The sequence below is a fragment of the Drosophila rhopaloa genome, unplaced genomic scaffold, assembly GCF_018152115.1.
Source record: "Drosophila rhopaloa isolate 14029-0021.01 unplaced genomic scaffold, ASM1815211v1 contig_2, whole genome shotgun sequence".
NCBI classification, from domain to species: Eukaryota; Metazoa; Arthropoda; class Insecta; order Diptera; family Drosophilidae; genus Drosophila; species Drosophila rhopaloa.
Genome location: NW_025335083.1, coordinates 4,917,245 through 4,940,825, shown reverse-complemented (window position 1 = coordinate 4,940,825; position 23,581 = coordinate 4,917,245). Strand labels below are relative to the sequence as shown.

The 23,581-nt window shown below is 39.6% G+C and overlaps 4 protein-coding genes across 7 annotated transcripts; 1 reads left to right on the top strand and 3 right to left on the bottom strand.

The window, feature by feature from the left end:
• Positions 1-113: 113 nt before the first annotated feature.
• On the bottom strand, positions 114-3,761 carry LOC108050608 (serine/arginine-rich splicing factor 2). The gene is made up of 4 exons (XM_017132372.2): positions 3,561-3,761; positions 3,314-3,444; positions 943-1,356; positions 114-437 (listed from the first exon to the last, which is right to left on the bottom strand). The coding sequence occupies exons 1-3, from the start codon at positions 3,636-3,638 to the stop codon at positions 978-980; spliced, it is 588 nt and encodes a 195-aa protein (XP_016987861.1). The 5' UTR covers positions 3,639-3,761; the 3' UTR covers positions 114-437; positions 943-977.
• Positions 3,762-4,702: 941 nt separating this feature from the next.
• On the top strand, positions 4,703-12,257 carry LOC108050606 (eukaryotic peptide chain release factor GTP-binding subunit ERF3A). Of its 2 annotated transcripts, none has more exons than XM_017132368.1 (7): positions 4,703-5,620; positions 8,722-8,907; positions 8,980-9,749; positions 9,813-9,899; positions 10,535-10,711; positions 10,779-10,947; positions 11,008-12,257. In XM_017132368.1, exons 1-7 carry the CDS (start codon positions 5,194-5,196, stop codon positions 11,049-11,051), a joined length of 1,860 nt encoding a protein of 619 aa, XP_016987857.1. In that variant the 5' UTR covers positions 4,703-5,193; the 3' UTR covers positions 11,052-12,257. The 2 variants fall into 2 exon arrangements, with proteins under 2 accessions (XP_016987857.1, XP_016987858.1); XM_017132369.1 differs by lacking the exon at positions 4,703-5,620 and adding an exon at positions 7,541-7,622.
• Positions 12,258-13,128: 871 nt separating this feature from the next.
• LOC108050615 (solute carrier organic anion transporter family member 4C1) lies at positions 13,129-20,463 on the bottom strand. 3 transcript variants are annotated; one of them, XM_017132380.1, is made up of 8 exons: positions 20,230-20,463; positions 17,534-17,883; positions 16,612-16,853; positions 16,302-16,554; positions 15,577-16,070; positions 15,312-15,505; positions 13,906-14,585; positions 13,129-13,563 (listed from the first exon to the last, which is right to left on the bottom strand). In XM_017132380.1, the coding sequence occupies exons 2-8, from the start codon at positions 17,751-17,753 to the stop codon at positions 13,400-13,402; spliced, it is 2,247 nt and encodes a 748-aa protein (XP_016987869.1). In that variant the 5' UTR covers positions 17,754-17,883; positions 20,230-20,463; the 3' UTR covers positions 13,129-13,399. The 3 variants fall into 3 exon arrangements, with proteins under 3 accessions (XP_016987869.1, XP_016987868.1, XP_016987870.1); XM_017132379.1 differs by having other exon boundaries at positions 20,354-20,460; XM_017132381.2 differs by having other exon boundaries at positions 17,534-17,798; positions 20,354-20,434.
• A 261-nt stretch (positions 20,464-20,724) lies between these two features.
• Positions 20,725-23,357, bottom strand: LOC108050584. Its single transcript, XM_017132317.2, has 5 exons — positions 23,239-23,357; positions 23,082-23,187; positions 22,774-23,026; positions 21,926-22,549; positions 20,725-21,114 (listed from the first exon to the last, which is right to left on the bottom strand). The coding sequence occupies exons 1-5, from the start codon at positions 23,334-23,336 to the stop codon at positions 20,903-20,905; spliced, it is 1,293 nt and encodes a 430-aa protein (XP_016987806.1). The 5' UTR covers positions 23,337-23,357; the 3' UTR covers positions 20,725-20,902.
• Between the last annotated feature and the right edge of the window lie 224 nt (positions 23,358-23,581).

Sequence of the window (23,581 nt, the reverse complement as noted above, 5' to 3'; positions counted from 1 at the left end):
AAATAGAATCGAACGGAACGGAACGCAACGCAACGAAACAAACAGGGTACTATCACTCATCCTCCTCTCTTTCTCCTCCTGTCTGTCATCTAATATTGGGTATTAAATTGAAGCCGTGTTAATTTGAGTTTATTATGTTTTGTTTCTGGTTTTGTTCAAGGATTTTTTCTACGCTACTAAGTATATCAAAAGCCTAATTGGAAAGAACCGACATCGAGGGATCGCCCAGTGAGCAGGGATCTCGCTCGGAACATAATTACATGCCTGTTCTCTACTTATTTACTCTGCCGAAACTTAAAATAGTTCGCTATAAATAGTTGTGTAAAGTGTAAGACTGTTTAATGGTTTGTATACCTGCTGTTCTGGTACAGCATGACACAGGAGGAGCCACAGATTCGTAACAGGAATCGAAATCGGGCTTTGTCAGCGAGCCATTTCTGTAATGAAAAAGACATTATTATGTTATTGTTACTTTTATTTTTTGATTGATTTGTAATGCCATATTAAGGATCTAGTTTAAAATCTGTCAGACAAAGTTGAATTTATCGAACGACAAATTCATAAATATTTGAACTTTAGTTAAGAGTTGTCGAGCACAAATCTTCTAGAGGCAGTGGACAATGAAAGTGATGCTAAAATCATACGAAATAAAAAGACTATATAATTTTTTTTTGCAGGATGAAATAAAAAATGTCTATTAAGACAAGAAGCTTTTTAATTTTTTCGATGAGAGAGCTGAATCAGAAAATTTTAGAAAGTGGAATAATTTATCATTTTTATTCACAAAATTTGATATTAGAAATGTTTATATTGAAAGTTCGTTCGTCACGACTTTTTTTTACCAGCTTAAGAGGTGTTTTTGTTTGGTCAAAATTTAACATCAGATCAAGAATTAGGCCTTGGCTATAAATGTGAAATAAACTAGTACTATATGGAACCCACCTCGCACTCTCACATCTTGGAACGTTTTTTGATATTTAGGAGCGACTGCGACTGCGAGATGCGGCTGCTGCTAGTGCCCCGGTTGCGCTCCCTATTCCATTGCGGCTGTCGCCGCGCACCGGACTGCGCGAGAACTTGGAGCGACGTTCCGGCGAATTACTGCCAGCCGAGCGGGAACGGGAGTAAGAGCGGCGGCGCGGGCTGCGCGAACGTCGACGCATCGGGGAGCGGGATCGTGAGCGGCGACGCCCGCCAGATCCTCCTCCACCTCCTCCGCCACGACGACCGCTTGAACTGCGAGTGGGCGACGACGGGCGGCCGTAGCGAGCCATCTGGACACGGAGCTCCCTGCCGTCCAACATGCGACCGTCCATGGCCTCCAGTGCGTCCTCAGCATCACGTTTGTCATAGAAGCTGCAATATTAGACAGGAACTTTATAGGATCGTTGAACATTATTTTATTGTAAAAAATAAAAAATTATTTAAATCTTAATTTAATTGTGGGGTTCACAGTATGTTGGCTAGCAGGGTTTTGGTAGGCAACAGTTGCAAGTAAACACAGTCAATCTGGCATCCTTTCGCTAAGGAAAATGTTCAGACTGAAATCTGATTCATATTCAAAGATAGCAAATAATGCACAATATACATTTGTAATTCCTTTGATCTTTTGATTAAAGTAGTTCTTAAATTCTAACAAGAAAGGAAAGCTAACTTCGGGCGGAGCCGAAGTTGATATACCCTTGCAGAATACTCTGTAAATTATATTTTCCAAAATTATTCATATGATGCATTCTTAACACTCATAAAAAATCCCAACTTCGTAACATTAAAAACACCAAAGTTATGGCATTTCCGATCAATCAGTTATATGGCAGCTATAGGATATAGTCGGCCGATCCTTATAAAATTTGGTACGTCAAATTGATTGGCCAATTACAAAACACATAGAAAATCCCAACTTCCTAACTTTACAAACACCAAAGTTATGGCATTTCCGATCAATCAGTTATATGGCAGCTATAGGATATAGTCGGTCGATCCTTATGAAGTTTGGTAGGTCAGATTGATTGGCCAAAAATAAAACCCATAGAAAATCCCAACTTCCTAACTTTAAAAACACCAAAGTTATGGCATTTCCGATCGTTCAGTTATATGGCAGCTATAGGATATAGTCGGCCGATCCCGGCCGTTCCGACTTATATACTGCGTGCAAAGGAAAGAAGGGTGTGTGCAAAGTTTCAATTCGATAGCTTTAAAACTGAGAGACTAGTTTGCGTAGAAACAGACAGACGGACAGACGGACATGGCTATATCAACTCAGGAGGTGATCCTGATCAAGAATATATATACTTTATATGGTCGGAGATGTCTCCTTCACTGCGTTGCACACTTTTGACCAAAATTATAATACCCTCTGCAAGGGTATAAAAATATGTCCAATTCTCAGTAATTTGACTAGTAACACAGTTAAAGTTTTGCACTTTTTCGGTAACAAACATGTAACAAATGATTATCATTCTTCCATTCCTCTTTTGATCATCGTAAGTAATTAGTTTGGTTAAATGTTGTATTCTCAGTATGTTGGCTAGTAGGAGTTGGGTAGGCAACAGTTGCAAGTGAACACATTTTATCTGGCACCTTTTTGCTACAGAAAATGTACAGATTTGTGACTGATACACCTTCGATGATAACAAATAATGCAAATCCTGTTTAATAATAATGCCTTCCCGAGTATGGGCTGTCTTCTATTATAAAAAATGGCAAAACATCTTTAAAGATTACATTTGACTGTAATCTGAAACTAATTCAAAGGTAATACAACAAATATAAATCGTTAACTATGTTTTCTTTGACACGGGATGTGACCACTTGGTTAGATGTTGTATTCTCAGTATGTTGGCTAGTAGTAGTTGAGTAGGCAACAGTTGCAAGTGAACACATTTTATCTGGCACCCATTGTTAAAGAAAATGTACAGATTATTAACTGATACACATTCGGTAATAACCAATAATGCCAATTCTTTTTATTTCTAATGCTTAGAAAAACACGCTGCGTTTCAAGATTATTTTTGGCGGAATGGCTTCTTTTGTGGAAACCTGGCTAATAGTGGAGGTTTTTTTTCAAAGTGAAGATGTTTTTAATAGTGACAATTTTTTAAATATTTGCATTTATTCTATTACTCTTCTGTTCAAAATAATATTTGTGGACATAATACTATGGTAGAATGTTTTAGGAGAAATGGAGGCTCGAATAAACTTCATATAAAAAAAATCTTTTAATTTAATAGAATATTTTCAAGATGCCCTGCAAGTTATGTATATCTATATAAGTCTGTTTTCCAGGAATAGGACTCGAAACGCGAATACTTACCGAACAAAGGCAAAACCGCGGCTCTCGCGCGTGTAGCGATCTCTGGGTATGTAGATGTCACCAACCTCGCCGCATCTCTCGAAGACCCGACGCAGATCCTCCGGCGTGGTGCGGTATGTGAGATTGTCGACCTGAGGGATAATAATACGCTCTGGTTGATTTACATGCCGAAAAGAGGTTATCTAACCGGGCAACGTTGCCAGCCGGCCGCCATTTTGTAAGTGATTTATTTTTTACAGATACTTGCCTTCAGCGAGACCATTCCATCGATTCTAGGCGGCGGACGCGCTGCGCCCAATCCCCCGGCACTTGCGCCGTTACTCATTGTCTATATAGAAATATTTATTTCACCCAAAACACACGACTGCGAAAAGCGAGTTTATCTGGCGACAATTTTTTTCCCTCTGCTAAAATGGCGTCCGGCACCAGTGACGTTCGTTCAGTGTGGCCGTGTGTTGAGGTTGAGCTGTCAAAACATCGATAGAATTATCGATAGTGGAGATATTGCCTTCGATTTCCTTTTAAGCTATCACGATAGTTTGGGTAAGCTATTTGTAAGCATATTTCCAAAGAGCATACCCCACCGGAACGGTTTAGATTTTTGACAGATGTAAAACTCCGAATCCCACTAAGCACAGATCCATTTGAACAATCACATATTTTTTCGGAACTTAATATTCACAAAAGCTATTACTAATTAAAATATATATCTTCTTCGTATTTGCAAACAAGCTTGGCATATAATCGTAGTATATGTTAATTTAAGGTTTTTTGCCATTTAACCTCTATCAAACTGATAAACAAATATCTCTCACTTCTTGTATTATATTGACATAATTAAATTTTACAACTATTTTGTATGTTTTGATATTAAAACCTTAATCCCACGATGCACGTGCCAGTGGAACTCTAGAGATTTTTTACAAATGTAAAACTAGTGGCTCACCATCCAAAAAAGCCGACAAGGCGATTTTGAAATTTATTAAACTGTGTTTAAAATACTTTTTTACCTGAACTTTTAAATAATAGTTTACGGCCATTCTGATAATAAATAAACCCCATATCCTCCCTTCTACGCCTCTGGGCAAATTTGCACGATAAGAACGATAAGGCACGGAAAAACCTCAAGGACCATTCCGCTAATAGTTGTCTGCTCCAATAATATACATAAATGGTCACCCGAAAATATCGATATCTATTATAAATATATGGGATAATAGATTAGTAACGAAGAACAGTCAACTTTCGTAACTGTAAAATTATAGCTTAAAGTCACATTTGTCAGCTTTGTCAACTCAAATGTAATGTCAAGTTCAAATGTAAAGAAATGTACGATCTGTGGCCTGCTATTAGGCTCCACTGTAGTTTCACCTATCGATACTCCGATAAAATTTTATGTTTGTGACAACCCTGACTCGATGCGTGGCTTGAAACGTGTAAAAATAATATAAGATTGCTAATTTCAAGCACTGCACATAGTGTTCAGGTAGTCTAATTGCACCTGCAGGTCATCAGGTGGTCACCACTGCCTCCAGCAACCGATAACCAAGGAATAGAGGGAAACAGTTAAAACGAAGTTGGCCAGGGTAGCACACACAACAAAACACCGAATCACAACACTAGTGTAGACCATATTGAGTTGAAAGTCTGGCTTTAACCCCCGCAAGTCACCCGGCCATCAACCTTAAAGGCGTGTGTGTTTCTTAGTGCTATTGCCATTCCCGTATTTCCATTTCTAATCCCGAAACGACCGCGTGTGTTCTGTGTGAGTGCGGGAGCAGAAAGAAGAAGCAGCCGTTTGAAGGAGGGCGAAAGTGTGTCGCGTGAAAAAAGCGAGAGATTTTCATCGGAAAACAGAGAAACCGCACCGCATTGGAACCATGGCCGCCCAGGAAAACACAGAGATCAGCACAAAGTTCTCCACGCTGAATGTGAACGCGGTGGAATTTGTGCCCAGTTTCAGTTACAACAGCGTGGCCGCAGCGGCGGCAGCAGTTGTGGTTGCGGCGGAGGAGGCGGATGCTCAGGCGCCGACCCCGCCCCCCACTGCCACGGATCCGGGTCCGGTTCCCGCCTCAGGATCTGCCACGCCAGCCACCACACCCGACTCCACCGGCAGTGGGGGATCCACAGCGGGCGCAGCTCCTCCTCCACAGACGACGGCGGGGGCAGGGGCACCACCCACTTCCTCCTCCAATTCCGCATCGCCAGCGCCGGGTTCGCCTGCCACCACGCCTTCTGCGGCAGCGGCTGCTGCTCCAACGCCCGTCGAAGGTCTCAACCCCTCGGACAAAATCGCAAACAATGGTAAATAGAGCCCCCAACCCAAACTCCCTTTAACCCCTCGCCGAACCTCACCGCCCACGTCCATTGAACTCTTTCCCTGTGACGTCAACAAAGAAGCGTGTTATTGTTGCTACCTGCTGGTGGAAAGACCAGAAAGAAAGAAAAGAGGGGAATGGTACAAGAAAGGAAAACCCCGAAGAAAGGTTGCATTCGTTGGGTTTAGTTTAGGTTATTATCGGTGGCCGCACATAACCTCAATCTGCGTCAGCACTGCAGTCGGCGTCGCATGTGTTGCTTGCTTTATTCGATTTGCAGGCATTATTGTGCCGTTAAACAAACGGCTAATCTCTTTTGGCCTGGACGCAAAAACCACCGTTGGTCAGGGCCTTTTCTTTGGCAGCTTTTCACGCCGTCGTGTCGCCAGCGGTGAGCTTATCGCAGAGATGCGCAGATCGCGGCCATTCACTTGTGAAATACCTGTTTCTTAACTATTATATGCAGAAAACCCATTGTTTTATACTTTATATAATACAACCCAATTAGAATTGACAATTTATGTATGCTATTCAAACTTGTATTCAAGAAATTATATGTCTGATCACATATTTGTACCAGATTTTTAAATCACTTTTTAGATTTTTGTATACCGACTGCGTGCATTCAAATACTTATTTCCATACTTCCAACTAGTATCAGATATTTCATATTTAGGTATGATAAATATGTCATGGAAAGAGATCACTTAGTCGTCAAACTTTTTAAACTTATTAACGCCTTTAAAAAAAAGCATTAAACAGCATTGTAATCAGTTCATGGCATGCTTGCAATTGTTTATAACTTATTTGCCTTAAATAATATATATACAAATAGGCACGAACTTTTTTTATGGGTTAGTTTTATTACTCTGAAGTTAACTTCACAGTACTTTGAGAGCTATTTAAGGCATTCGTGTGGCGGGAAAAATAACTTTTCACTATTAAGGGATGTGCCTGTCTTTAAAACAACAGTTTTTTTTTATTTAATGTAAAGTATTTATTTTTTATAATTAGGATTTAAAATTTAAAAAATAATCATTTCTTATTAAAAATGTATTTTAACGTTTTTTTGTTTATTTAATAGTTAATGTTAATCTTTTCCTACAACTTAAATATTTATTCTGTAAATATCTTTATCTTATATCTCTTTGTTTAACAATCTCAGAAAAACAAATCAAATGTATCCCCCGGCTTTTAAATGTATAGTTAATGTTAATCTTTTCCTTTAACTTAAATATTTATTCTGTAAATGTCTTCATTTGTAGGCAGTGATTTTTTTTAACAATCTCAAAAAAACAAATGAAATGCTTCTCCCGGCTTTTGAATTGTCTCAATACCTTGATATATATTTTGCACAAGTCACAGTCACTTGATCCACTGCTCCCATTCACGACTCATTTCCAGCGGGCACTCACACACTTGCCATTCGCCATGCGACGCCAACGAGCAGCTGTTTGCGCTGACATTTTACTCCCGCTACTCTTTGTCCCGACGTTTATTTGGCCATTTTCCTCACCCTCTTCGCACTCACACTTGCAAATATCTCCAATTTCTGTGTTTTTGACACGTTTGCGTTTCTACCAGCCGTTTATTGGAGCCTATGCTGCGCCCAGCTTCGCTTCGCGGACTGGAATGAAGTGGAATGGCATGGGCGTCCGTTCAGCTGGCTCACTCGTTATCTCAGCGACTCCACTGCCGCCACATTGTAGTTGTTTGGCCCGAATGGAAGCGCTTAGTGCAGCTCGCCGGCGGTTGAAACCGCTTCGAACCCGATTCCGCTTCCATCGCGTTTGGCGCTGTGCGGCAGCTGAAACGACTAAAAATGTGCTGTTGGCTCTTACACTTTCGCGCGATCGCAGCTCGCTCATCTATCCGCTCCTGTTACCAATCCCATTCGATTTGAGTTTTATGTATCGCCATTATGAGTAAGAGCGCCGGTTCTCGCTACATTTACTCCAAGAAAACATCGATGTCGCAGTGCAGAAAAAGTTAGTAGTCGGTAGTCGGGATTTGTTTATATATTTGTCAGGATCCAGAAGTACCACCTGGAAACCAACCCTCCTCTTCAAATGGTGTCTCCTGTAAGGCAAAGGTTCGGGATCCTCACTCTAAAAATCCACCTTCAATCGAGCACGTTGTCACCAGCACTCCAATCCGGCACATGACTCATCCGGCTGGCTAAAGCCAGTAATTACCAATTAGCATGTGGCCGCCAGGTCAAACATGGAGAGTGCATGTGGTAGTAGTTACCAGACTAACACCGATTGGCAATAAACAAAACATATATTCAGGAGAGTCTTACCTCAACTTGGTTTCAATGTAATTCCCATGAGTTAAATTCATCTACAAGTGCTCTACAAGTCGACCTAAATTTAAATGCTTTGAAAACGAAGGTATTGGCTCAGCTGTCTCTTGGGCGAAATGGAAAAGTAGAGAGTGTGTACTTGATGAATAAGTTTTGAAAAAAATGAACAACAAAAAGTTAACTCAACCAAAATAGCAAGTAATGCAATTAGAAAATAGACACGTTTCCATCTTGCAAATGCAAAATACATAAGCATAGGCTTCCCTTTGTAAGGATAGAAAAAGTTAAAGTTAAAATATGACTTACACTATCCAATCTATAGGATGATGTGGAAAATAATATTATTTTTTGCGAAAGCCATTTATTTATTCGGTTTAAAACTAGATTAATCCAGTGAATGTTTTCGCCTTTATGAGACTTTTGGCAAAACCCATAATGCTCAGATTATTCTGATGCATACGTACATACATCATACACAAATAATATTTAATAGCAACAATATTTTAATTTACATATTTATATATTTTTGTGTAAATAAATTTAAAATTATCTTAGTTTGCTTCCATTAACCCATTAATGTTATTAATAAAGCCCAAACAAACATTACCACATTGAACTATCTCTCGTTGGTACAACTATTTCTGAAAAAACAAACAATCATGGACTTTCCGCGATTGCTATGATATCCTGTTACCCAGCAACTAAAAGCATTCTATCACCCAACACCGTGGAATCCCATGTAACTGATTCAACTAACGACTATTTATTTATTTTGTATTTAGAAACCGATCCCGCTGACAGCTGGGATGTGGACGATGCTGTGATCACGCCCGAGGATGAAGAGGTCGAGGATGCTGAGTTCACAGAGGGAGAGGCCACGCCCAAGGTGACCAAAAAGAAGGTGGTCAAGGTGGAGGAAAACCGAAGCAAGCGTGAGCACGTGAATGTTGTGTTCATTGGTCATGTTGGTGAGTTACCGTTATTTATATGGCTGCTGTCAAACCCCTCGGTTACTGACATTGTGATTTTCTATCGCTTAGATGCTGGCAAGTCAACAATCGGCGGACAGATCATGTCCCTCACAGGCATGGTAGACAAGAGGACGCTGGAGAAGTACGAACGAGAGGCTCGTGAGAAGTCTCGCGAAAGTTGGTATTTGTCATGGGCGCTGGACACCAACCAGGAGGAGCGCGACAAGGGCAAAACCGTTGAGGTTGGGCGCGCCTTCTTTGAGACGGACCGCAAGCACTTTACCATCCTGGACGCGCCCGGCCACAAGAGCTTCGTGCCGAACATGATCGGAGGGGCGGCGCAGGCCGATCTTGCCGTGCTGGTCATATCAGCGCGAAAGGGTGAATTCGAGACCGGCTTCGACCGGGGTGGACAGACCCGCGAGCACGCCATGTTGGCAAAGACCGCCGGCGTCAAGCATCTGGTCGTACTGGTCAACAAAATGGATGACCCCACGGTCAGTTGGGATCAGACGCGCTACAACGAATGCAAAGACAAGATACTACCATACCTCAAGAAGCTGGGCTTCAACCCGGCCAAGGACCTTACCTTTATGCCTTGCTCCGGCCTCAGCGGCTACGGGCTCAAGGACCAAGTCCCGGAGACTCTCTGCTCCTGGTACCGGGGGCCCGCCTTTATTCCGTTCATCGACGAGCTGCCCTCGCTCAACCGCAAGTCTGATGGGCCCTTCATCATGCCCATCGTTGACAAGTATAAGGACATGGGCACCGTGGTGATGGGCAAGGTTGAGTCTGGAATGGCGCGCAAGGGTCAGAACCTGTTGGTAATGCCAAATAGGGTGAGTTTTTCCGTTTAAAATTAGGAAACAATCGGATTTATACTGATTTTACGTTTTTAATAGACTCAAGTGGCGGTGGATCAGTTGTTCTCCGACGACTTCGAAGTCACATCTGTTGGTCCCGGCGAGAACGTCAAGATCAAGCTGAAAGTAAGTTAATAATTTTTAATACATATACTTCATATCTTATAAAAAAATATGTTCCTCCTAGTAGTGCTAAAATGGATTACAATATTGTACCTATTGTGTCTGCCAATAATTTTTACTCTCTCTTATTTAATTTTCAATTTAAATAGTTTATCATATGTGATAAAGGTTTAAAAAGGTTTATTAATTTTTTTAACACAAATCTTTAGTATTTTTATCATATAGGACAATGGTATAAAGATTTAGAATTGATTGAATACTATTTTAAAATATGGGGATTTTTTTTTAAATTGTAATTAAAACACACCACTTTATCGAAAGACACCAATGGAAGTTAATATATGCTTACGGCTATCACAAAAATGTTTTATTATATATAACATCTAATTTTTAGAAATCCAATTATTTGCAAGAATATATTTTAATTGGCTGATCGGAATCCAATTTCGATTGGACAAAAGTTTGATTCAAACAAAATAATATAAGTCCATTTTGCAAATTCGACATTTTGAGCATATCAAAAATATATTCATCTTATTTTATAACACGTCTCTGCAAGGGTATAATATTCGTTTAAGTCTTGAATTTATAGTTATTTTTTTACTAACGTGTAAATGTTTATTTAACCATTTTTTTAGGGCATCGAGGAGGAGGATGTCTCGCCAGGTTTTGTGCTCTGCGATGCCGCTAATCCCATTAAAACGGGAAAAATCTTTGATGCTCAGGTCGTAATCTTAGAACACAAATCAATTATCTGTGCGGGTTACTCGGCTGTCATGCACATACACTGCGCTGCCGAAGAGGTCACAGTTAAGGTGAGTTTCCCTTTTATCCCATAAAACACTTAAAAAGTAAACTACATATATTGCTTCTTTTAAATAGGCCCTCATCTGTTTGGTCGACAAAAAGACTGGCGACAAATCAAAAACACGTCCACGGTTCGTTAAGCAAGATCAGGTTGCAATAATGCGTATAGAGTGCTCTGGAATGATTTGCCTTGAACAGTTTAAGCTATTCCCACAAATGGGACGTTTTACGCTCAGGGATGAAAGTAAGTGCTCTGCTCATATTAATCGAAAAATCCGCCTAACCGTTATTTTTTAACTTTCAGACAAAACCATTGCCATTGGCAAGGTGCTGAAGGTGGTCGAATAAATTGAGCAAAGCTGAATTCGAGCGCCCGCCTTTCACTGCGATTTTTGATAAAGCATTGCACGCCCGACGAGAGAAAACAACCACAGCAACAATAACAACAACGCCATGCCACGCCACGCTTTCTTCACATTTGACAAATCCAGAAACACAGTACACACCCACGCTCGAGCTCTTACTCACTTATGGTTACTTTACTTTCTACCAGCAATAGCAATTGATTATACATTGATAAGAAGGTTGAATAGGATTCGAATCGAAACGGAACGGCAATGTAGAGTGCATTATAAAAACGGGCAGGCGTTAAGTTAATTTACAACCCCGACGCACGGACGGAGTGTTCAGAGATAGAAACAGAAATGCATTATATACGAATTATAAACTATATTATGTATAACTAAGCAGCAAAATCGGAAGCAGCGAGCGCGAAACAAGATGAACTATTTATATATATACACAACAAACCACTCACACGTATATATACATAATGTATGCGAGGGAGCATGAGTTGGCGAAGAGCCGCGATGGTAACTGATAAGGCATTAATAGATTCTTGGTACAATTATGTTTGTTGAGACCCACTGTCAAGGATATTGAAGATTAGTTGCCGTCGTCGTTTTATTTTGGTTTAATACTTTTGTATAAACTGTAAGCATTAAATAGCGTACACGTACATGCCTAAATCGCGCGGAAGACGTGAAATTTTTTAATACTAAAACTAAAGCTGCAAGCTACCCAATTTTTGTATTTGTACAAGCGAAAAGCAAAATCCCCGATCCCCCTTACCCATTCAGCTTCCTGTATGCGCCTTCAAATTGCAAATTTGTTAAATACCCTGCAAATACAATACGATATTTCTGCTCTTCTTTTTTACATGATATAATCTAAATGCTTTAATTTAAGTTTAAGCTTAATGAACATGGAGTCAAGTTGGTTTGATTCGTAAGCTCAAAATTAAAAGTCTTTGCATCATTGAAGAACACTACAAAGATGGCATAACAGAGAAACAAACATTTATCACCTACGTAAATATCTTATTGTTAACTTCAATCTTGGCCCCTTCGGTAAATTCACTTTATTTGGCAGATTTACAAAAAATTAGATTTTTTTATAATTTAGTTAATTGAAGAATTCGTGCAGGTCAACCACGAAACCCACTTATGAAAAAATAAAATGCCTTTTGCTACCAAGCAGAAAAAAAACACAAAGGATCTACGGTTTTTATTTTATTTTACCCCCATATTTATACATTCATCCGGACCCAGGACCAAGGCGGTTTCAAAACATCCACCCCCATTATTCGGAATCTGTCTTCCCCTGTTATTATTTTAAATTTAGTCTTTGTTGAAATTGAAAGTTGTTGCCCCTACCGACACAAGTAAATAAATAATATTAGTTAAGAACGGTGAGCAGTCCCCTGTCTAAGTTAATTTAATTAACTGAATAATACCTTAATCGGTGTCATATTTAATGATGGACTTGAACCTGCTTTTAACGCTTTTCGCAGCCTCCTAAGAATCGAACTCATATTATTGTAATAATACTAAGTGCGATATAATTGTTGACAACGCGGAAACTTATTTAAAATGTTTCACACATACAACCCCGACACTGACACTCAACCAAACCATATGAGAGATAAAACGGAAGTCGAAAACTACGCCACTAAGGAAGAGGAGCGATTGTAATAATAGAAATTATATAGACAAAACGGGAATATTTATACAGAAAACGAAATTGAAATGTATTATTATTATACATATACGTATGAAATGAAGAAAAACCAAACGATCTGCATAAATTTGAACATTTTTTATCAATAAAAGTGAAAAGAAAATTACAGAAAAAAGATGAAGACTAAAGAACCAAATTCAGCGAGTTTATTTATTTGATAAAACTGGATTACCAAAATACCGTGTTTCTTTTTTTACAGATGTTCAAATGATTGACCAAATCCTAATTGGGGTAAATAAACCTTCTCCAATGCTACAAACACTCTTAAATTCAAATAGGCTTAAAAAGCGATCAAATCAATTGAAAAATTGCAAATGATTTTTCAAGATGAGCATTTTTTTTAGTTTAATTTTATTTATATACATACGTACAAATAAATTCTTTTATTTATTTTTTAAACTAAGCGTCGTGCAGTATTTTAATTGATCTTAGCGTGTAATACAAGTAATACAAAATTGTACATTGAAACATTGGATAGTAAGAAATCCATTAGCGAATATCGCTCGACATCCTTACAGAAACTTACTCTAGGAATGGATTTGTTTTATTGAATACTCGGAACTGGTGTGTATATGAATTTACTCCTTATAATTGAGTATCACGGTTGGGTTGTCTTTTCAGTATTCCACCTGGTCAGATTTCTTGGCCAGGAGCGGAGTAATGGGCTGGTCCCTTCGGTTGGCACGCTCCTCTTCCTTAGCCTCCTTATCGCCGTAAATGTCGAGAGTTCGTCCATAGTACCAAACAAGGTAATCGAAGAACAGTCCGATCAAGGTGAGCGCTGAAATGTTATAATATATTATAAAATTATAAATTATTAAATTAGTTTAATCTTAAAATTTAAGCTCAAACTATTTAGCTTAATAAATTATTATCTTTTCTTGAAATTTATGTTTAAATTCATTTCAAGAAATAATTTATTAAACTAGTTTTCTTATACATGTAGTGCAAAATGGTATTCTATTAAAAATGGGAAGATAATTTTTACTAACGTTGAAAATATCTTCATACCGTTTTTCGACTTTGTGGGAGCAAAAAGTAGGTATTAAACTGAAACATTTTTTATTTTTACAGTTTAATACCTACTTTTAGCATACTATGTTCTTCAGACTTTGGAACTTACTGCAAGACAAAAAGTTGAGGGAGTAACGGAAGCGGGTCTGGTCGTACAACTGGCAGTTGCCATTGCCACTGCAGGTCTTTGTCCACACGAGGCACGTGGAGTCGATAAGGCGGCCGAACATAATGGGACCTGGGATCAGGGCAAGCAAACTGATCATCATCAGGGCTAGACCCTGGGCGAAGCTTTTGTCCTCGGTGGCCACAGCTCGGTAATTGACCAGGACGTTGCCCACCCGACCGGACGAGCCGACCCAACCGGCTAACATCGAGATAATGGAGAAGGTCCAGAAGCTCCAGTTGCAGTTCTTCGTACAGATTCCCGGCCGGAGCACCGAATCGGGTGTGGCTCTCCTGGACCTGGACAGGACTTCCTCTTCGAAATCACCATCGTCGTTGAGAAGGGGCACTCCGCCCAGATACTCGGAAAAGTCCGTGGTGGTATCCAGCTCAGGTTCTGGAGTGGGTTGCAACAGACTCATTAGCCGCTGGGCAGCAGTGGGTGAAGGAGTTGCATTAGCCAGGCAGCTGCAGTCCTCGTACAACTTGGAGGTGGCGTTGTATCCTCGGCATCCCGCATGGCAGGCAGAGAAGAAGGTGGTGTCGGTCGGCTCGTGGCAAACGGGTGTGTATTTTATCCCTTCGCAGGAGCAGTTTGAGTTGCAGGATGCCGTCAGGTTTAACCTGAAATAAGAAAAACGTAAGGAGGGTTTTAAGGCTAATATTCGAGGTAAAAGTTCCTTTAGCCTTATTGAACTTGGTATTCTATATTCTTGCTTTAAAAATAAAGGTAAACATTCAAGAATAATAGGCTATTGAATATTATACCTTTCAACTATTTTAAACTATTGTAATTTTATAAAAACAATGTAATTGCTTACTCCAAAATATATTAAATATATATTAACTATTAAACAAAATATAGGATTGAATTTTATCTGTTACTCTTCGACGCGTTAAAGGATTTTACTCTATCGATCTCCCAGCTGCCATTTTCTAAATTTTAAATATCCAATTTTAGAAACTTTTATGCTAAGACAGCATAGGTTATAAATTTGTAGAATTCTACACCGACTAATAAATCTTAGCATTGGTCTGTATTTCAAAAAAATTAAGATGGCTAAAGTTCCGTTGCCTGGATGATGTTTTTTAGGTTAAGTTTTAAGTTAAAGCTGTTACATAAAGAATAACAATATTGATGGGATAGAAATATATAACACAATTCATAAATGAAATTAATGTTGATGTAAAATATATAAGCCGTTGAATTTGAAATGCATGTATCAGTAAGGGTGAATAAAAAATATATATAAATTATAATTCTTTAATAATCTCATTTAATATTTAATTTAGACTGGAAATTTCTGAAATAGTTTAGATTAAAAAAAATGTTTTTCTTTGGGTACTTACTGTCCCACATGAGTCATGGAGAAGGTGTCCGGGCAGTAGAGGAAGGCGTAGGAGATCTGCGCCATGATGGAGACTCCAGCAACGATTACGTTCCACATGAGCACCTTACTCACGTGGGGCTTCTTTTTAGACAGCACCACACCGGACCCAATCAGACCTATGACCATGCCCAGAATGGAGATGGGGCCAACGATCTGAAAAAAAAAGGGTTAGTTAGTAGAACCAAAAGCGAGCAGCAAATTAAAGTTGTGCATGGAAAACTCACAATGGTGGCACTTTGGGGGTCCTTGTGGAACTGCACCTCCATGTATTTGGTGAGGAAGGTCATAAATCCAGAGGCACCCAGAATGTAGAAGACGGCCGAAGTGATGTTGAAAAGCAGGAGCTTGTTCCGCAGCAGTCGCATGAGGGCGCGTGGGAAGTCCTTCAGCTGGGGCAGGTCCGCATTGGCCCCCGCAGCCGCTCCAATATTGTCCAGGGCGGCGTTCGAGGAGAAGCGGCTGCTCAGCGAGAGGTTCTCCTCCCGCTTGAGCTCCTCCTTCGTCTGGCGCAGTGCCAGCGGAAGGTGAGAGTTGGTCCTTGGTCCGTCGTTGACCTTGGGCAGCTGCTTGGGAAAGAGCCCGATGAGGCCCGAGAACAGGCACATCAGGGTGCCCAGGATCACCCAGCCGAGCCACCAGGCACCCAACCAGCGGGGGTCCTTGTTGTCGATCAAGGGAGTCTTGGTTGGATCGATGAAGGTGTTTAGCGACAAATAGCCTGAGTTGGAAAAAATGAATGAAACAATTTAATCGAAGGCATACAAAAAGTTTAAATGTGCTGAAAGCTCTGACCAAATTTGTAATAAAGCCGGCAAGGGCTTACAAATTCGATACACCATTAAAAATCTGTAGTATGTATGTAGTATGATCAATCTACTGACGAAGTGTTCTAGCAAAGTTCGTCGGTGTTTAATATTATTGAAATATTTTGAAAGGATCTTTTGCTTACCGAAAAAGAATCCCACGATAGGACCAATCATCCTCAAGGCCATGGCCACTGCCAGCATCAGGGGAGTGTTTGTCTTCTTGGTGTTGTCGTCGAGATAGGTCTGTCCCAGGGAGTAGTACATGGTGTTACCCACGCCCAGTACAAATTGGGAGGTGAAGATGAGCACCAGTGGCACGTAGGAGAAGAGATCATCGCAGTTGTCCTCCGTGTTGCCCACTCCACAGAGTCGCTCTGTCTGGACAGAGCTGATATTCTACAAGAATGGCATCATTTAGAGAGATAACGACTTGAGATTGAGCAATTAACCCACCAGCAGGGGCTGACCCGCGCTAGACGAGCCATTCAGGAGGCCCTCCTGGTACTCCTTGGTGAACTGCAGCACCTCGTGACCTGCACCGTAGATGAAATGCGGCAGAACGAGGATGTAGCAAGACAGACCACAGAAGACAATGCCCCAGGCAATCCAACGCGGACGATTGCGCTGACCACCGATGTAGGACAGGATGAGGGAGAGCATGATCTGCGAGATTTCATTCCCGCTGAGAACAATGCCTGCAATAATAAATGTATCAAGGGATTTTAAAATAAATATTCAGAGAGTAATTATTTAATAAAATAAATAATTAAAATAAACCTCTATTATTTAATAACTTTTAATCCATTTAATATTCCAAAAGCTCAAATACAACATTAATGATAACTTAGTGCTACATTGAAAATTTGACTGCAGTTTCGATATTGGATTCTGAATTAATTCATCCAATTTATCTAAAACGTATTTTCGTTTCTCTGGCTTAGTTTGGGTTTGGATACTATGTATGACGACCTAAAGATTTGGAATTTGATTCATGAAGCCAATTCAAACTTTGCTTTCATATATTCAATCCATTGTTTTAGGTCTATACCTAGACACAAAGAAGCAAAACCACTGTAAAGATCAAAATGCAATTTAAAAAAAAATAAAATAAATCTGTATAAAATACAATACATACAATATTAGATTTTCCCGGAATTTTTAAAGCTTCAACTCAATAGGAACACATAAAAACATAAAATAACAATTTTTCTAAAGATATAGGGAATTTTTACTAAAAATTTTAAAATCAAGAGCGAGATAAGTATTTTCAGAATCGGAATTCGAAATTGTAGTTAAATGTTACACATTGTAATCCATATTGAAACAGCACAAGTAAATTTCTTAATTGCAAAGGTACATTGTATTTTAATATTACCTGTCGTTTGACTGGGAATCTTGAAACGTTTTTCCAGTGTGGTGAGGGTGACGATGAAGTACATGTAGGACATGGCCTGAATGGTGCCAAGCAGTCCGTAAACGGCCATGAACATCTTGGTGGTGGCGTACTTCTGCAGCCAGGCCGGATGCCAGTTGGCCATGCCGCACAGGTAGTTCCCGGGTGGGGGATTCGATCCCCGACGTTTCACTTCCACCATCTTCGATTTCGTACCGCCTTCAACTGCGGGATGCTACTGTCTTGTCTGTGGGACTCAGCAAATCATCGATTTGGACCGATTAGATTGCGGACACGGCTTCCAGATAGACAGTGGAGTGATAGGAAGTAGACTGCAAGGCACAGAGTACAGAGGGACATTTGACCATAACAGACCATTATTATACCCGTTACTCGTAGAGTAAAAGGGTATATTGTATTCGTGCAAAAGTATGTAACAGCTAGAAGGAAGCGTTTCCGACCCTATAAAGTATATATATTCTTGATCAGGGTCAATAGCCGAGTCGATATAGCCATGTCCGTCTGTCCGTCTGTCCGTCTGTCCGTCTGTCCGTCTGTCTGTCTGTCCGTCTGTCTGTCCGTCTGTCTGTCTGTCTGTCCGTATGAACGCTGAGATCTCGGAAACTATAAAAGCTAGAGGATTGGCATTTTGCATGCAGATTCTAGGAGTTCCTACGCAGCGCAAGTTTGTTTCAAAAAGGTGCCACGCCCCCACTTAACGCCCACAATCGCTTATATACGATTTTAAAAATTTAAATATTTCGGAAAAGTAAAAATGCAGTTTTATTGTGTTTATCAATACCTATCGAAATGTAGAAGAAATTTTTCAAATCGGACCATTCGTTAAAAAGTTATGCGTGATCAAAGTTTCTATCTCCATCTCCCTCGCACTCCCTTTACCTGAGTAACGGGTATCTGATAGTCGGGGCACTCGACTATAGCGTTCTCTCTTGTTTTTATTTGTATTTCCAGACTGAATTTCGCCACGCTCTCGGTTGATTGAAAATCACTCCCGTAATCGTGACTCTCCCGATCTTGAAATCTTCAAATATCGTTTAGGGCTTATAAAAGTTGTTGATGTGAAATTCTTAGTATTGATTAAGTATCGATAATGGTGCCTACTCAAGATCATATTGGGTCTGGGCCGAGGCGATTAGATAAACCGTTATTTCTTTGCCAAATATAAGATATCTATATGGTCGGGGTAGCTAATATAAACAACTATAATTACCGCATAACGATGACCACTGGACATCTGTCCTTAATTGATCAGACCACCAGCCAAATCACCAGAATCATTCCCTTGGTTCAATAAAGATATCTTATCGTGGGTACTTTCAAATATGCTCAGATCCGTAAACAAATTTTGGGAACTGCTATCATAAACTAATCACTATGACATGGTATATTAACATTACTCAAAGAAAATGTTCTGAAACTAAAAAGGGATCTTTAAATGCAAAGTACTTGAAAGCATAGAGTTCTATTTTTGGGAACTCCAGTACATTGCTTATCAATCATAATTAGACATTTTGTATTTATTCGGACCAACAACCATTAACTGAAATCAGTTTAATGAACTCAGACTGATATACTACAACCAACTGATGTGGGAATTATATGTTTGGTAATGTAATTCTTTGCTTATCATGTTATTGAAAAAGGTATTTTCTTTTGTGAATCAGACAATTTCATGGTTATTTTATTAGAAGACTGCTTTCCATACATTGGGTCTGTAAACAACACATTTATCTCCTACAGAAGCCTTATCAACATTTCGATTTTAAATGTTGAAGTGATTGATAAGTTAAAAAAAGGTCTTTAGGCTTTCAAGTTGTAACTGCTCATTTATCATAAAAGAAAATAATTTGTACATACCCAAAAGAACAGACCTGGATACCAAGGAAGTTTTCTATGATTCTATAAAATTTTTGCAGATGTGTCCAAAAATTATTTACCAAGAAAGTTTTCAATGCGTTTAATGACATCAAATATTAATGAAAAGTTATTTATAGAAAATAATTGTTTTTTCCCTATCCATCTAAACGAAACTAAACTTTATTTAATTTTTATGAAACTCAATTTTTTAGCTATTCTATGATACTATTAAATTTTTGCAGATGCGTCAAAAAAATATTTACCTTCCTTTTTGCATCCTGAAGTCCTTCAAGAAAAAATGTAAAATCCATTTAATGAGAAAACATGACTAAAACTATAGACGTATTTAAACGCATCTGAGAGCGAAAAGCAATTAAATATTTTATGGGCAATTTAATTAAAATTGCACTCAGAATAAGTCCATGACCATAAGATTTTAAAAGTTCTCTACTGTCTGAACTAAAGTATACTGATATTAATTTTGTAGCTTTGTAAGTGGGCTCTTGATATTTACAAATCACGATCCTCCATGAACTCTACATACAATGATGATTCTTGATATTTACAAATCACGATCCTCTACGTACAATGATGATTCAAACGCCATTCAATGCACTTTAAATGCGTCAAAAAATTCTACACTCGAAAGGGGCTCTACAGATCTAAAAAAACCGCCAATGACATATATATTGAGTGTATCCACAGAGGTTCCTTCCGCATGACGAGCTACCCCAATGTCGATCGACGAATGCCGCCCCGATATCGCCGATTGTTGGCGATTACCAGACAGGTGTACGTACGTTTTGGGACTTGAGTGAAGAGTGAAGCCTATGCAATGCGCATATTATCAACTGTCGAATAGTGACCACACTCGTCTAGTTTACCGTGCAATCTAATCGACACTTATGCGATTGATTAAATTACCGTTCGAGTTCCTTTTCGCAGGAACTAGTCCCGATGCAACGCCTAAATAAATGGGCGGAGATAGTGATAGCCGATCCGTTCCGAATCGAGGCGCGAGTAAAACTGAGAAATGAAATTCAAAATTCCCAGGCAGCTCGCCGTGTCCGCTCGGTGCCAATCGAAGCCTGATAAAGCTTTATCAGGTAATAAAGCCGAGGGCGGGAACAATCGGTTCTCTCGCCGCTGGCCCACGTGCAAATCAAATTTTGGACATGTCTCAGAAGACCCATGGCTTATCGGACCTCTTTGTTTTCCTCGTGGAGAGTAGTCCAGTGGAGAGTAGTCCAGTGGAGAGTTGAGGCGGAATCGCAATGACAATACAAAACAGACAATAAAAGAACGCGACAATGACATTATTATTACGATCTCTAACCCTCTTCCCCATCCGCACCATCCGCGACCCCACGCGATTAGAATTGTAAGCAAGTGAATTAGCAGAGTGTGTAGACCGTGCCGCATGTGCATCAAAGAGCGTGGGCGAGGGTCGCCACCACAGTTCCCATACGATGTCTAGGTGTCCGTCTTGATGTGCAGGTCAGGATCGGCGGCGTTCTGGAGGAACCTGTTCTGCCCGATCGCAAGTATCATGGCCAGGCCGATCCAGAGTATCAGGGTTACGATCAGCATCACGAATATGGTCTGGGTCAGGGTCGGTGTCATCAGCACAGAACAACCCCAGCAGGGCTTAGCCTCGTACTCCGCGTCCATGCCATTGTCGTTATCTGCAAAAAGACAGCTGCTATTATCTGCACTATTTTTGTTTTATTATTTCACAGAACATTATCATCTTGGATGATTCAAAGGTTTATTATGGATAATCAAGGAACCTATACAAAAAATTATGGATATTGCTTTTAGCTGCATTATCAAACGTATCGTGATAAATTAAAACCAAAGTATGCCACGACTTAAAATATATATAGCAATATTACTTATCAGACTTGAGATTTTAAAATATTTAAATTGATATATAATATTAGCCCTTATCTTTTGTTTTAATTATTCAATATTGATAAGCATTTGATACGCAGTTAAAACCCAATTATTTAATTTTTTATAGGCTTCTTGTAGTTAATCATAATCAACCATTAAATCTTTCAAGATTTTATTGTGATATTGCTTTTACTAAATATGCACATCTCATATTTACAATTTGTTATTGTAAGGTCAAATATTATGGTCAAATGAACGATTTTGACACTTGGTCAAAATAAACGTCCTGGTCTACAACTGTTTTAAAAAATAGAACAATGCAGTAAATTTATTTTTTTAAATAGTTGCACACATTAGAGTTAATTCTTAGATTTGCTTAAAATGCATTTAAAAGCGTTTTTAAATGCCCCATTATCTTATTTATTAGGATGCTGGACTGTAAATTTTTAAAAAAATTTTAAGAGCTACTTTTTGGCTTTAAATTTTCAATTTAAATTCAAGGACATCAACAGTTTTGTAGAAAGAGTTTTCAGTGGCACCCCAATATAGTATAGTTCACTGAGCATAGACACGTCTTCCAGAACCCCTGATGACACTTACCTCGCCAAAGGATGTCCAGGTGAAGGTCGAAGATAGTCAGCCGCGACGAGTCCGAGGAAAATACTGTGATGTCCGGACAACATAGGCTGAAGTCAAGGCCGAAGAAGATGAGATCGCGCGGATAGTAGGTGGTATTGCTGCCGAAGATGATGCGGGTGAGGTGCCAATTGCCATGCGAGGGCACCAACTCAATGATCAGGGGACTGATGCTTGTGTCCATGACCACAACGATGCCCCGGTAAATGTCCACCCCGTTGAGCAAGCCCACCTGCACTCCCTCTTTCCCTTTGGGCAGGACCACGTGAGTCCGGTTGAAGGCCAGTGAGAAGTGTCGGTGCTTCGTGGCCATCATAATATTTTGAAATAAAAGGACGACCATGTTGTGTCGCAGCAAGGTCATATTATTAACAATGGTGTAGCTGAATTGTTTCGGGTCGCTCGAGTCGGTATCATTTCCATCCGTCGATGATCCCACGGTCTTCGATGGATCCATTACAATGGGCGCGGGACGTATCTTTTGCGATTTACGCCGCTGGAAGGCCCGGTCTTCCTCCGTATAAGCCGTGTACAAGTGCACCACCGGACAGTCACTGAACTGATAGGTTGCCACCGCCATGGCAGCATCTGAAATATTCAATTTGAGTTTGAACATATAGCAATAAAGTATTAAAAATTAAATAGCTAGAAGTTGTATCTAAAGATATATTTCCTGAAATTAAGATAAATTTCATATTGTAAATTTAATATTAAGTCAAAATTAAAAATAACACTTTTAAAAATGCCAATGTCTTTAAACTGGAATTATATATTTCTTAGTAAAATGGGATTTTTGTTGCATTTGAACTCACCATGAGCAAGCACATTTCGATCGTTAAAACTGAAGGCGTGTATCTGTCCCTTCTTGCAAGGTAGCTCCATCTCCAGTTCTAGTCTCCTTATTTCCGTGATCAAGGGAGTGTGCCAGATGATACCTTCTCTGGTCATCTTACTGACCTGCTCCACGGCCTTCAGGGGCTCTTCCACCTGACTGTAGTAGTTCATGGGGTGGATTTTGCTCAAGTAGGGAAAGCACACATCGCAGTTAATGTCCTTGGCGGCCAGCTAAATTAATAAGGCGTTAAGCATTCAAAATGCAATTTAAAGCTTGAGAGATTACCTCGGAGGCTAGGTAAATCACTATCATATTGTCCCTTTTCAAATTTTTTATTATTTTGTAAAACTTATCGAATTTTACAGGGCGAAAAATACTTGTGGCCTTAGAACTGCAAAGGATAGTCTTAAGGAAATACTTTCTTGGGTTGCCAGTTACTTACGTCTCGGTGCCCCAGATCAGCACCGGAGGTGAACTTGTCACATCCGCGGTGCCCAATGAGAAATATATTACCAATATAAGACTTACTAGGCAATACATTTTAAACCTCTCTCTTGACTTAATACAGTTCTAAGTAGTTTGAAGCTTATTTTCAGTTTAGATAACTAATTTTTGACACATAAGTCAGGCTTGCTTATTCAATTTGTTGGTTTCAATCAGGGTTGGTAAAATTTTTATAAGTTAAAAAAGGAATACAAATTTGTTGTAACTTAAAACAATGAATATTTTGTAAATGTCAACATACCCACACACCATAAAGGCGTTTGTGAGTCTGTGCACAGAAT

Coding starts and splice junctions, on each gene's coding strand:
- LOC108050606 (XM_017132368.1), top strand. CDS start 5,194: ATGGCCGCCCAGGAAAACACAGAGATCAGCACAAAGTTCTCCACGCTG. Junction 5,621..8,721: donor GGACAAAATCGCAAACAATG/GTAAATAGAGCC, acceptor TTTTGTATTTAG/AAACCGATCCCGCTGACAGC. Junction 10,948..11,007: donor TTTTACGCTCAGGGATGAAA/GTAAGTGCTCTG, acceptor TTTAACTTTCAG/ACAAAACCATTGCCATTGGC.
- LOC108050615 (XM_017132380.1), bottom strand. CDS start 17,753: ATGGTGGAAGTGAAACGTCGGGGATCGAATCCCCCACCCGGGAACTAC. Junction 16,071..16,301: donor TATCGTGGGATTCTTTTTCG/GTAAGCAAAAGA, acceptor TTTCCAACTCAG/GCTATTTGTCGCTAAACACC. Junction 13,564..13,905: donor CCTCAACTTTTTGTCTTGCA/GTAAGTTCCAAA, acceptor ATAACATTTCAG/CGCTCACCTTGATCGGACTG.
- LOC108050608 (XM_017132372.2), bottom strand. CDS start 3,638: ATGAGTAACGGCGCAAGTGCCGGGGGATTGGGCGCAGCGCGTCCGCCG. Junction 3,445..3,560: donor ATGGAATGGTCTCGCTGAAG/GCAAGTATCTGT, acceptor ATTATCCCTCAG/GTCGACAATCTCACATACCG. Junction 1,357..3,313: donor CGCGGTTTTGCCTTTGTTCG/GTAAGTATTCGC, acceptor CTAATATTGCAG/CTTCTATGACAAACGTGATG.
- LOC108050584 (XM_017132317.2), bottom strand. CDS start 23,336: ATGTATTGCCTAGTAAGTCTTATATTGGTAATATATTTCTCATTGGGC. Junction 23,188..23,238: donor CTGATCTGGGGCACCGAGAC/GTAAGTAACTGG, acceptor TATCCTTTGCAG/TTCTAAGGCCACAAGTATTT. Junction 22,550..22,773: donor TCGAAATGTGCTTGCTCATG/GTGAGTTCAAAT, acceptor TGAATATTTCAG/ATGCTGCCATGGCGGTGGCA.